The sequence below is a fragment of the Salmo salar genome, chromosome ssa04, assembly GCF_905237065.1.
Source record: "Salmo salar chromosome ssa04, Ssal_v3.1, whole genome shotgun sequence".
In the NCBI taxonomy this organism is placed as follows: Eukaryota; Metazoa; Chordata; class Actinopteri; order Salmoniformes; family Salmonidae; genus Salmo; species Salmo salar.
In genome coordinates this window covers 15,106,676-15,120,544 of record NC_059445.1, presented here as the reverse complement: position 1 = coordinate 15,120,544, position 13,869 = coordinate 15,106,676, and the positions used below count along the sequence as shown (strand labels likewise).

Sequence of the window (13,869 nt, the reverse complement as noted above, 5' to 3'; positions counted from 1 at the left end):
TTAATGACCCGTCCAGTCTGGTTGAAATGGCACCTCCACAGGGGCCCTGTGTACTCACTCAACCAAGACCCCTTTATAGGTGACAATGGCATTAGAGGGGTTTATAGCTGCTCCACACTAGAAACACAAACAAGGGGGGCAACACAAGAACAACACTCAAGGAACATGCTTTGAAAGGCTTGTTTTTTGTTGTAAGGACTGCTGCTTTGGAGAACAAAGCATGTGCTTCGCATAGGGTTGCTCATGTTGTCATGGGTGATATCTTGGGTTGTATCTTGACAACCAATACATTCATATTTCCTCACCGTCATCAGTGTTATTTCTGTGTTTAATCAGCCACTGGAATTAGTTTTGCACCAGTCGTTTTTTTTTATTTTTATCACGTCTCTCAGTTGATCATTTGAAATGGAACTTTGGGTTCAACTCAGACGACAGACGGTCCATGTAGAAAACAGATTCTAGCCTGTATTTCCTCCCCCAATACATGAATGGAATTGAGAATGGATAAATGGAATCTCCTAGCTAACAGAGATGGGCAGGTTATCCAAACACTATCACTAGCTAGTTGACTTCCCTCTCCTCCATTTAACCCCCTTAGACCTCTGCCTCTGGAGAGTGGAGGTTATTTATTAGCTCAGTTATCTTCTTAAAGGGACGGCTCTCAACATGACCATACAGATCATCTAGCTCGGATTGAATTACCTCGGAATCTTCCACATAGCCATGGGGTTCTATTCATCCAGTCAGGGAAGACCCCTTTTTCTCTCTCCCTCTCTCTTCCTCTCTTTCCCCCAACCCAACCCTCCTTGCCCCTTCAAACACCCCTAAGAGAGGTCTACTCTCCACCCCACACCCCTTCTCCAATCCAATTAAGACAGGGACAAAAGCAGGATTAGTGAAGAGTTTACCTCAGTGGAGCTCCACAGCGACCCCCAAAAAGGCCCGTCGACGGTAAAAAGGCCAAAGGGGGCTTTGGGAGTTTGAGGGATAGCGGGGAGAATGTGATAGGCGCTGGTCAGCGATCTTAACCTGTCTGATGTTTGTGTGGCGAACGGTGGCTCAATGCGGCGGCGGTTTAGAGGGAAGTTGGAGGTTGGGGACAATGCCTCAGCCTTTGACCACTTTGCTCCAGAAGCTTGGGCCTGTCTCCCCGATTTTCTCTGCACCTCTGAATTTCAATGAAAAGCGCCTCCATCTCCTCTCTCCTCCATTCATGAAGGGGCTAGCGTTGGCTGACTGGCTTGACACTTCAAGGAACATTTTTCTAGTCGTTGAAATTGTATCCCACCTGCAACAGGTGCAACCTCATGGTCTTTAGGGACGGTTTTGTACTTCTTAAAAGATAGATGTTGGATATAGTATTTAATCAATGAAAGAACCAACCGTTTTAAAGCCTTTGTGGACAATTTTAGGCCTGGGAAGAGTCTCTGTCCCCGGGTCAAGGATAAGTACAGTACCGACGTCTGTCTGTTATTGTTCTCTTGTCTTCGTTTGAACGACCATCGTTGCCCTGAAGTAGCAGGTAAAATGCTGGGACAGGCAGCCTACTAAATTTGCATATGTCTGGCGAATTTCACGTTCCTCTTCCCTTCACTTATGTGGCCTTATCCCTTCTTTATTCTACCATCACCCCAGAGCCACCAACTCTGCCCTCACCGGCCCCAAGGTTAAAGCGCTTTAAGTCTCAACCCAAAACTGTTAAGGGGAGAGAAACGCCAGGCCTTGAATGGGGATGGGTGGAGAAGGGGGGGTTTTGTGTACCCCCTCTGGCTAAACTGATCCCTATCTCTGTGTAATTACCTAAAGAAATAAAACTTTATTTCCTCCTTCACCACAAGAAAGAATGTGACACATGGACCCACACGCTGGGTTGCCAGATTGGGTTTGGTCTTATCCTCTTGTTGTTTTTTAAATTCTCATAAAGAAAGCTCCCTGCTACTGTTTCGTGTTACTATTCATATCCCACCGCTGCCACCAATTGCACTTGCTACCTCTAACAGTTTGGTATCTTATTATCTCTCCAGAGCTCCTTGTCACTGGCCAAGGATCTGCACAAAAGCTCAATTGTTTAATGAGTCAGTGCATTCAGGGCTTCACTTCTCTGCCAATTAACCCCAGGACCATTCCGTCATTTTCCTATATCCACACGCGGCTTTTTTGTTCACGCTTTATAAGGCTAAGCCGCTAGCTAGCGCCGGAGCAGGGGCCCGGGCTGGGAAGTTAAAAGGCTAACCTGTTAGCAAACACAGTGGAGAGGGACAGAAAGGGTTTAATCCCTATTAGGATAAATTCGAACTAAATGTCCCCAAATAGCCTTTGAAAAGAAGGGACTTCCTTCAAAGAGTATAGCCCCAAACTAAGCAGCGTTTGGGGGCAAATGCGTTTGGCTTGGATGTCACTACTATACCCTCGACTCACCGCAAGCTTGGACCCTCTTTATTTTTCTTTAAATCTCTCACACTCCAGCGGCTTCTTAGGTCTGTTTATTTGCTCAGTGTGGTGGTTTGTTTTACTTGCCTCCGGGCAGATAGACTCCTATACGTGACCAGTGATTAGAGCTTGAATCACTCAGTTACATGCAGGTACAACAATGGTGCCTATCGATCATGCCCTAAGGACACAAATCCTTTGGCTAAATTTATTGGATGAATTTGTGTGGAATATTTTCTGTAATTCCCTAAAACAAAACCTGTGTGTGGTGTGCATATGTATGTTACTGCATGCAGTAGTGTGTTTCTTAATTGCCTATTGTTGTGGGGATGACTGCTGGGGTGAGAAAGTAGAGTCATGTGTTTTCCACCGTTCTGCAGGTCCCATGATCCTAGAACTCTCACTATGGGGCCAGATTTTTTTTCCCCCCTCTTAGATGTGGTTCTCCCCCCCTCCCCTCCTCCTCCTTTCACATTCTGGGAGACTGTATCACACTTTGTTTGGATAGTCCATCTACAGATGGATGCTCTACAGACGATCAGTAACATTTCAACTAACTGTCTAATAGCCCTAATCCTAACCTTTATTCTAAACCCTAAACCTAACCCAACCCTAACCCTAAACCAACCCTAAACCTAACCCAACCCTAAACCTAACCCAACCCTAAACCTAACCCAACCCTAAACCTAAACCTAACCCTAAACCTAAACCAACCCTAACCCTAACCCAACCCTAAACCTAACCCAACCCTAACCCAACCATAAACCTAACCCAACCCTAAACCTAACCCAACCCTAACCCAACCCTAAACCTAACCTAACCCAACCCTAAACCTAACCCAACCCTAACCCTAACCCAGCCCTAAACCTAACCCAACCCTTAACCTAACCCAACCCTAACCCTAAACCTAACCCAACCCTAAACCTAACCCTAACCTAAACCTAACCCAACCCTAAACCTAACCCAATCCTATTCGTAACCGTAGCAAGCAGTTGCTTATCAACAGTATGATAGTCTGTAGATCATCGATATGGGAAATTCCAAATACAATGTGACCCAATTATATACCTATTAGACTTATACTCTCTCTCTCTCTCTCTCTCTCTCTCTCTCTCTCTCTCTCTCACCCTCTCTCTCTCTCTGACTTCCCTCCTCTCTGTTTTTTTCCTGGTATCACTCAAACTCAACAACAAAATCTGTCCTAATTGGCTCCAGAGGGCTGAGGGGGGGACTGGGGCGAGTCAGAGGGGCCTGTACATGCCAGCGGAGGCGAGGGCCCTGATTGGAGTACAGGCCCAGGCCTCGTTAGCCTCCCTCTTCCACACCCCTTCTCTACCTCCTACTCATTAGTCTGATGAACTCATTCTCTGATGGAGGGTGACATGGCCCCGGGTGGGGTGTGCCAGGCTGGAACAGAACCCGACCGGGGGAGGGGGGTTCTGAGGCAAAGCCTGTGTGTATTAGATGAAGGGTGAGGGAGGGTGAGGGAGGGAGGCGGTGGGGTTGGGGGTATAGGAGTTCTACATGAGGCAGAGCCTGTGTGTATTAGATGAAGGGTGAGGGAGGGTGAGGGAGGGAGGCGGTGGGGTTGGGGGTATAGGAGTTCTACATGAGGCAGAGCCTGTGTGTATTAGATGAAGGGTGAGGGAGGGAGGCGGTGGGGTTGGGGGTATAGGAGTTCTACATGAGGCAGAGCCTGTGTGTATTAGATGAAGGGTGAGGGAGGGTGAGGGAGGGAGGCGGTGGGGTTGGGGGTATAGGAGTTCTACATGAGGCAGAGCCTGTGTGTATTAGATGAAGGGTGAGGGAGGGTGAGGGAGGGAGGCGGTGGGGTTGGGGGTATAGGAGTTCTACATGAGGCAGAGCCTGTGTGTATTAGATGAAGGGTGAGGGAGGGAGGCGGTGGGGTTGGGGGGTATAGGAGTTCTACATGAGGCAGAGCCTGTGTGTATTAGATGAAGGGTGAGGGAGGGTGAGGGAGGGAGGCGGTGGGGTTGGGGGTATAGGAGTTCTACATGAGGCAGAGCCAGGGAAGGCTACCGTCAAACTCATGGACTCAAGTGTCTGCTTGTGTTAGTCTTCGCTTTCATATTCATTTAGGTTTGGACAGTCGTAAACTCCAGACTCCCGTCTCAGACCGCTGCTGTGGTTATCATACCTGATTTGATTCTGTGGTCAGTGAAGCGAAGGAGGAAGAGTTGGAAAATATGCTGCTGGGGATTCTTCAGATGTACAGACTGTGACTAGGCTCTTCTAGCTCATTGTTCATATGATTGAAGGTGATGTAGTCCAACTACTACTGTTTCTGTTTGGTTGGGAATTGGGGAAGTCCATGGAAATACTCAGGGAGAATTGGTGTAATCTGTAATGCAGAATAATGTGCACCTGGCTGTTGAGAAGGTGGTGTAAACATTGTAGTTAATTCACTTGGGGGGGGGGGGCTTGATTGATGTTCACAGAGGCCATTGCACACAAACACCCCCTCTATACAAAACACATTCCCATAGGAATACGTAGCACACACACACACACAAACATCCGCACACAGAGAGAGTTTGTGTGTGTGTGTTCGTCAGAGTGTGTGGGGGGGGTACACGCCCCCGAGAGTGTGTGTTTGCGCGTCGCAAAAGCAATTCCAATTCCGTACTGATAAGTCCAGAGGTTTCTTTTCTTTTTCGCTACAAACCCTATCGACTTCCCCAATATGGCTGCTCCCCCTCTCCCTCTATCCCCCTCTCCCTCTATCCCCCTCTCCCTCTATCCCCCTCTCCCTCTACCCCCCTCTCCCTCTATCCCCCTCTCCCTCTATCCCCCCGTCTCTGTTTTGATGTTGATTGATCACCTCTCTTCCTCCCGCTCATTAATTTCATCACTTTATCTCCACCTCTTCATAGGACCAAAAGGTAATAATAAATCCCTCCTCCGTGATCCTTTAACCGGAGCAGCCGCGCGGAAACGCTTAATAACAGCCTACAAATTGAACTTCAATCACCTAATTTTCCTCCAAAGGCCACAGACAGACGCAACACAAGGCGTATTAAACCAAATGGAAAAACGCTATTTTATTCTTCCCTCTTGCCACACCATCGATGATGAATTTCCTGATTGACATTGTACAATAAAGTTTTATTCTATTCTAATAAGCGACAGGGGTTGCTATCTACTATATAACACTGTTTCCTTTTTTTTTCTCAATGCCAGGAAGTCCTTATCAGCCCAAACACATGCGCCTCATCTCCCCAATAGAGAATGCTATTGAGAGACTCATTTATCTTGTAACACACACACACACACACACACACACACACACACACACACACACACACACACACACACTTATCTTGTAACACTCACAGCACAACTACCCTGCTACTTTGTTCTCCTCTCATGTTAGATGGTATTTTCAATTACATTTGTGTCAGAAACCCAAACGGGTGGTGCTGTGCCCCCACTCCAAGTCAAACCAGTTTATTTGTCACATAACAGAATACTACAGATGTAAACCGCACAGTGAAATATCAGACGTACGAAATAGAAAATCCAGAATAGGATCTTTAAAAAAACCACATCAGCAGAAAGCTTGAGGAGTCTGGGGTGAGGAGGGGTATGTTGGTGGGGTAGTCATTTCTGGAGTGGAGAGGGTGTGATGGAGTAGGTCCATTGGCAGGGATCGGCTGAGAGATGGTGTGTGTTGGATAGCGGTGGGTAGCTAGAGGGGTTGGTAGAGGCCTATCTCTCCCCCGGTCCCCCTTCATGTGTCCCTCTTCATTCCAGAGTCGTTTGGGTGTCTGACAGAGACAAACGATAGTGCTTCAGAAATGACCAGCAGCCCAGGCACAAACAGGTTGAATAACTCCCAGTGCGGCAGGGAGAGTGAGTGTGATTGTGTGAGAGAGAGAAAAAAAGCTTCACAGTCGAGACTCTCAAAGCCTTTTGTTGTTCTGTTTGGCTGCATGCATCCTCTGTGCTGTCAGTCGCTTTGAAATTCAGCTTGGAGTCAGAGAGCTGAATTGATGAGAATTGCTGTACCGGAAACAGGGGACGAGAAAGCTATATTAAGCCATAATCAAATGCATAAGAGTGAAGATAGCTAGGGTTTTATGTTTTTTGCAACCCTGTAGAGCTTTTGTCTTTGAGAAATACAAGATATATGTCAATATATATGTCAAGATATATTTCAATATTTTTCATTACCATTGGCTTTCTATCAAAACCATTATATCTCGGTTTGTCAATACAAACTATTATCCTTCAACAGTCCCATACTTCACAGTCCGTTCTTTCTCTCTCTGCTTCATTGGTTCTTGGAATTGTGTGTTCCGAGTCTGACTTGTGCATTAATTCAATAAGCACTCCATCAGGCAGGCCAATCAGAAGAGGCCTCCATCAGGCGGCAGGCCAATCAACAGGGGCCATTTGTGGCCACATCTGGAGGAGGTTGAGGGGAGTTAGAGTGGTGGTGGTGTTTCACCTTCAAGGCCTTCAGGGCCAGTGATGGAGACTGATGGAGGGCTGCAGCCACAAACACCTGCAGTCTGGAGCCATTATAGATGCAATCGGAGACTCTGAGACACTAGGAGGCATACAGTATATACCACCATGGTACTTCATTCCAGTATATGTTCCTTTCAAATAAAGTGTAGAATAAAGTAATCTATAATTCTCTGGAATATATTTTAGGTACCTTCTCTACCACAGTCGTCTTTGTTTACTTGTTTATTACTCTGTTTTGGTCCACTGTCTGACTCCATGCTTCTTTAGTGATTTAATTCTCATTCTCCTCTCCTCTTTATCTGTTTTATACTGACCCCTCCTCTGTCTATCTATCACAGCCCTAGCATATGTAGCAATAACTCCAGCCCCGGACAATAACGGCCTCACCGCTGCAATTTGTCCAGCAGCCGCTTCGACCAAGTGGGTCATAGGCGGCACATCTTTCTCTCCCCTGGATAGTTTATCGTGCCACTGTGTCACCCTCTGAGCTTTTTCAACTGCAAGGGAAAAGGTGTCTGTGGAGGAGAGGGAGGGAATGGAACTTTACAAGACAGGGTCTATCTGGATACGTTTTTGGAGTGAAGATGCATCGGTCTGGTTCACAATATGATATGAGGCGACGAGCGGCGTCGCTTCTAGACCTGTCATATCTATCTACACCCTGAGAGACTGGCCGCAACATCATCAATTTAGCCCTCAGTGCCTCACAGACAAGTACTCACTCTGAGGAGGAGAGGATCACTGGAAACACACTGGGGTGTAGAAATGAACCCCTGGAACAGAGAGTAAAGGTTACTCACCCACCCACCTACTCACCTGGAACAGAGAGTAAAGGTTACTCACCCACCCACCTACTCACCTGGAACAGAGAGTAAAGGTTACTCACCCACCTACTCACCTGGAACAGAGAGTAAAGGTTACTCACCCACCTACTCACCTGGAACAGAGAGTAAAGGTTACTCACCCACCCACCTGGAACAGAGAGTAAAGGTTACTCACCCACCCACCTCCCCACCTGGAACAGAGAGTAAAGGTTACTCACCCACCCACCTCCCCACCTGGAACAGAGAGTAAAGGTTACTCACCCACCCACCTGGAACAAAGAGTAAAGGTTATTCACCCACCCATCCACCTGGAACAGAGAGTAAAGGTTACTCACCCACCCACCCACCTGGAACAGAGAGTAAAGGTTACTCACCCACCTACCTGGAACAGAGAGTAAAGGTTACTCACCCACCCACCCACCTGGAACAGAGAGTAAAGGTTACTCACCCACCCACCCACCTGGAACAGAGAGTAAAGGTTACTCACCCACCCACCCACCTGGAACAGAGAGTCAATGTTACTCACCCACCCACCTGGAACAAAGAGTACAGGTTACTCACACACCCACCCACCTGGAACAAAGAGTAAAGGTTACTCACCCATCCACTCACCTGGAACAGAGAGTAAAGGTTACTCACCCACCTACCTGGAACAGAGAGTAAAGGTTACTCACCCACCTACCTGGAACAGAGAGTAAAGGTTACTCACCCACCTACCTGGAACAGAGAGTAAAGGTTACTCACCCACCTACCTGGAACAGAGAGTAAAGGTTACTCACCCACCTACCTGGAACAGAGAGTAAAGGTTACTCACCACCCACCCTTCCATCTATCTTTTCACCTCTGCATGACATTGTCTACTGCGTTTCTGACCTGATACTTGGAGGTGGAAAGTGACATTCCAGCATTGAGAGATGACATGTAGTGTGGTTGAGGAGGCAGTGTGTGTATCTCGCTCTGTCTGTGTGTGTGTCTGTGACATGTAGTGTGGTTGAGGAGGCAGTGTGTGTATCTCGCTCGGTCTTTGTGTGTGTGTCTGTGACATGTAGTGTGGTTGAGGAGGCAGTGTGTGTATCTCGCTCTGTCTGTGTGTGTGTGTGTGTCTGTGACATGTAGTGTGGTTGAGGAGGCAGTGTGTGTATCTCGCTCTGTCTTTGTGTGTGTGTGTGTGTGTGTGTGTGTGTGTGTGTGTGTGTGTGTCTGTGACATGTAGTGTGGTTGAGAAGGCAGTGTGTGTATCTTTCTCTGTCTGTGTGTGTGTGTCTGTGACATGTAGTGTGGTGAGTGGTCGGTGTTGTTGACATGTGAACCTGATGGCCACCCTGTCTGTCTGTCCATCCTTACAGCGGATTGAGAAGTCAGACTGATCCGTCTGTCTGTCTGTCTGAGGCGGTTTGTCATAACCTTCAGATCAGACTGTAAACAGACTCTGACAGACAGGACAGGGGACACGCAGGCCAGACTGTCATATCTAGTTATTTAGACGCTACTTTGTTATACATCGTTGAGATATATTTGTAAGTACACGGTGATGATCATACAATAACGAGAATACAGTATATTACTAAAATAAAGTTTGTTGATTGGCGTGGTGCAGACTGCAGTGTAAAACGTCCCCTGATCCTCCCCCAGTCCCACAGGCAGTGTTGTCATGCTCTGTTGAGGCTGTGGGTTGCAGAGTGGCAGTGTGTAACGCACTCTGTTAACACTGCTCAAATAGGGTTAATTGTATCACAGGGAGTGCTGGCTGCTGTAGACAGTCATTGCCTGCCTTGTCTGCAGTGTGGATGGAGATCAGTCCATGAGTGGCTGAAAGATGACGAGAAGTGACTTTCATAATTGGGAAAAAAATCTAACTGATGAAGACTCACCTCGATCCACTAAGACTTCATCAAAAATAGACAGATCAAACTGATGAGGGAAAAAAACGGACAAAATACCCATCTTTCTCACCTAGATCCTTCTAAAACCTTCATCAAAAAACACATAATAGTATTTTTCACAAATAACTTTGACGCACAATGAAAGAAAATCCCTTCATAAATCCTTTTGGATATTCTGTACCAGAAGCCACAGCTTGAGGGGTTATTGTGACAGTGTTCCCATGGTGTTGGGGCTGATGGGAGGCTGGTACGGTGTGGGGTCGTCCTGGGCCCAGCCTGTTAGGGTAGTGTAGGTGAGAGTCTGGGAGAGAGACGGACGGGCAGCCCAGTCTCTCCTCCAAACCTCTCTAATCCACATTTAATTGAACTCCAGAGACTTTGAAGTGAGGCTGTGGTGCAGGCAGATCTTATTCCTCTGAGACGAGGGCAGAGGGAGGGAGAGAGCAGGGGGTAGAAGGAGATGGAGGGAGAAAGAGAGGGGGAGGGAAATATGGAGGCACCGGAGGAAAGAGAGGGAGGAAAGAGAGATGGAAAGGGAGAGAGAGGGGGAAGGAAAAAGACAGAGAGAGATTGAGAGAGAGGCTGCCAGGACGTCTTCAGCTAAGAGCCCCAGCTGGTCCCTTCCACTGCAACCTACCCTGTAATGAGCTCCTTGAAGCTAGTGCTGGAGTTAGCACACTATGCTAGTCGCATATTTGAATATTTCTGATTAATACCACAGCTTCTAACCCCTCGGTGCCATACCTCAGTGACCCCTCTTCAATCCCCATGTCCCTTAACACCTAGCGTCATTAAAAGAGCTTTGAAACAAAAAGGGAGAGGCCCGGGCGAGTTAAGAAAAAAAAGCTAGTCAACAAAGCAACGATAAGTGGGTTAGCGCAGAATCTAAAGATTGGATTAGCTTGAATATGAATCGCAGGAGGCCCGGACCGAGCATCTGTGGCTGTCAGGAGGGCTGACAGGCGTCGAGACAAGTCACTCTGACAACCAGAGAGAGAGAGAGAGAGAGAGAGAGAGAGAGAGAGAGAGAGAGAGAGAGTATCCATTCTCCACAGAGAGAGATTAGGCTCAGCTCATTTTAGCATTCTTTAGCGCTAGCCGACAAGCTCCTGTTTAACCTTGCGAGGTGGCAGTCCCCTTGTTAGAGGAATTAGAGAAAGCAGGTTAACTGACTATTTAGCATAAACTGTGCAGTTGACCCAATAGCACTCTTCATAAAAGCATTGTCAAACCCAACCTTGCTCTCACTGTCTCACGTCAAATTAGATGTTAATCCATATTTAGCAAACATCAAATTTCGAAGTTGTTGCAAATGTCAAATTTCGAAGTGTTTAAGGTTAAGTTTAGGAAATAACTCCGCATTTTTAAGTTTAGGGTTAAATTTAGGCATTAACTCTGAAATCTTAAGGTTAAGCATTAACTCCGAATGGTAAAGGTTTGGGATAGGCTTAAAACAAAAATCTCAAAAACAACTTTCTATCGCTGGATTCGAACTTGCAACCTTTGGAGTATTTGAATAGGGCTTACCTATCTGCCATCCCTATCCACAACGCCATAGCATAACACAAACCTACCTGAAGGTAACAGCTCACTGTTGCCTCTAGTGGCTGGTTTACACATCATCTCCCGACGTCCTCAGACATGGATGGACGTCGAACACTGACTTGTATCACTGGTGACCTGGCTGGTCAAACCGGTCTTAAACTGGCAAAAAACTGAGCCATTAAAAACCACTGGGCAGGTTGTGTTGGCATTATAGATTTATTTGAACTACATATCAGTGTTTTGTGAACACATTTTACATTTGGCCTTGCAATTGGTACTCTTCAGGGAAGTAATACTTTTTTAGCTGTGAATATTGGTGCATACTTGAAATGATCTTGACAATACTATGTATCTGATTCTGACCATGTCTTTATTTATATTTTATGCTGAGAGGATACCCGCTGTCTAAATTACTGATGAGCTTTTAGTGAACTAAATGTCTGCCTCGTCCATCCCTCCCTCCCCTCCTCCCTCTGAATAGGGCTCATTCTCTCGTTAAAGGAATCCCTTTTTCATGGAGGCTGATCAATATAACACATTTATCCTGCTGTTCGGGACGACGCGTCATTTGGCTGTGATGAATGAACTAACCCAGCCGTCTCTCCTCTCTCTTCTTCTTCTCTCCTCTCTCCTCTTCTTCTCTACTCTCTCCTCTTCTTCTCTCCTCTCTCTTCTCCTTCTCTCCTCTCTCTTCTCCTTCTCTCCTCTCTTCTCCTTCTCTCCTCTCTCTTCTCCTTCTCTCCTCTCTCTTCTCCTTCTCTCCTCTTCTCCTTCTCCCCTCTCTTCTCCTTCTCTCCTCTCTTCTCCTTCTCTCCTCTCTTCTCCTTCTCTCCTCTCTTCTCCTTCTCTCCTCTCTTCTTCTTCTCTCCTCTCTTCTCCTTCTCCCCTCTCTTCTCCTTCTCTCCTCTCTTCTCCTTCTCTCCTCTCTTCTCCTTCTCTCCTCTCTTCTTCTTCTCTCCTCTCTTCTCCTTCTCTCCTCTCCTTCTCTCCTCTCTTCTTCTTCTTCTTCTTCTCTCCTCTCTTCTCCTTCTCTCCTCTCTTCTTCTTCTTCTCTCCTCTCTTCTTCTTCTTCTTCTTCTTCTCTCCTCTCTTCTTCTTCTTCTTCTCTCCTCTCTTCTTCTTCTTCTTCTCTCCTCTCTTCTTCTTCTCTCCTCTCTTCTTCTTCTTCTTCTTCTTCTTCTCTCCTCTCTTCTTCTTCTTCTCTCCTCTCTTCTTCTTCTTCTCTCCTCTCTTCTTCTTCTTCTTCTCTCCTCTCTTCTTCTTCTCTCCTCTCTTCTTCTTCTTCTCTCCTCTCTTCTTCTTCTCTCCTCTTCTTCTCTTCGCTCTTCTCTCCTCTCTCTTCCGCTCTCCTTCTCACTCCTCTCCTCTCTCCTCTCTTCCTGTCTCTTCTCCTCGTTTCTTCTTTTACTACTTTCTTATCTCCTGTCTTTGCTCACCTCTCAACGTCATACCTTTCCTCCCTCTCTCCGCTCCCCTCCCTCTCTCCTCTCCTTCCCCATCCTCTCCTCTCCAGATCCTAACCTACACAGAGGGCCTCCATGGTAAATGGCTGTTCACAGAGATCAGGGCTGTCTTCTCCAGACGTTACTTGCTACAGAACACTGCTCTGGAGATTTTCATGGCCAACAGAAGTAAGACCCACAACCAGCATATTCTATTCTAATATTATTCAGTACAATCACAACCCTTAAATGATGACATGAGTTTGGATTTCAATCTGAAAGACAAATGAGTGAAATGTATCTTTGCCAGGGTCTTTTTGAAAGAGCATAGATTTGATGTTGGGATTTATTTCTACATTATTTTGAATTTGAAGCTGCGCCATTATTTGTGGAAACCAAGCCATGGATTGACAGAACTTGTTTGCCTTCCTCTGTAGCTGCGGTCATGTTCAACTTCCCAGATGCAGGCACGGTCAAGAAGGTGGTCCAATGCCTCCCTCGCGTGGGGGTGGGCACCAACTTTGGCCTTCCACAGACCAGGTCAGTCTATCTCTTTCTATTTCTATTTCTCTCTCTCTCTTTCTCTTTCTCTTTCTCTCTCTCTTTCTCTTTCTCTCTCTCTCTCTCTTTCTCTCTCTTTCTCTCTCTTTCTTTCTCTTTCTCTTTCGCTTTCTCTTTCTCTCTCTCTCTCTCTCTGAGCTCGTCAGCTGACACTAAACACTTGTGGGCTTAGTGTGTAACACTGACATTTCACGTGTCACACCGTCACGCTTCAGCACGTTCTGAGAAAACCACCACAGAAAGAGTGGAAAACATACACACACAGACGCACATATATACACACACACAGTCCAAGGTGTAGAGTGGGCATCCCCCCAACTCTCGCCCTCTTCTCCTCTTGCCTTCTTATGACTGCATGTCTGCAGCACCCTGCCATAGCCAAGTCCAGCCTGTGCACTGCGCTGTAGCCAAGCCAAAGACAAAGTGGAGTATCCCAGTGTTTTGCTGCATAGTTGGCGTGATAGTGATATGTACCGTCCATTTTGGAACCCATGAGAGAGTGTTGAAATGTGTGTTTTTGTAAGAGTCCGATTGTGTGTATCTGTTTGTTTTTGTGTTCAGTGTCTGTGTTTGTGTGTGTGTGTGCACACGGACATGCTTGTGTGAGGGAGGGAGGGAGGGAGGGAGTGTCAGTCCCATTAATCAACATGGTGTAGCTCAGCCTGGGGGCACTGTGTCTCTTTTGACCTG

General features: G+C 46.8%; 1 protein-coding gene across 7 annotated transcripts in view; it reads left to right on the top strand.

The window, feature by feature from the left end:
- LOC106602365 (lipopolysaccharide-responsive and beige-like anchor protein) overlaps nucleotides 1-13,869 on the top strand; it is a 334,228-nt gene that overhangs the window by 226,498 nt on the left and 93,861 nt on the right. For all 7 annotated transcript variants that reach the window (XM_045716597.1, XM_045716594.1, XM_045716596.1 and 4 more), the window contains 2 exons: nucleotides 12,690-12,807; nucleotides 13,056-13,158. In XM_045716597.1, coding sequence (XP_045572553.1) covers nucleotides 12,690-12,807; nucleotides 13,056-13,158 — 221 coding nt within the window. The remainder of the gene's footprint in view (nucleotides 1-12,689; nucleotides 12,808-13,055; nucleotides 13,159-13,869) is intronic.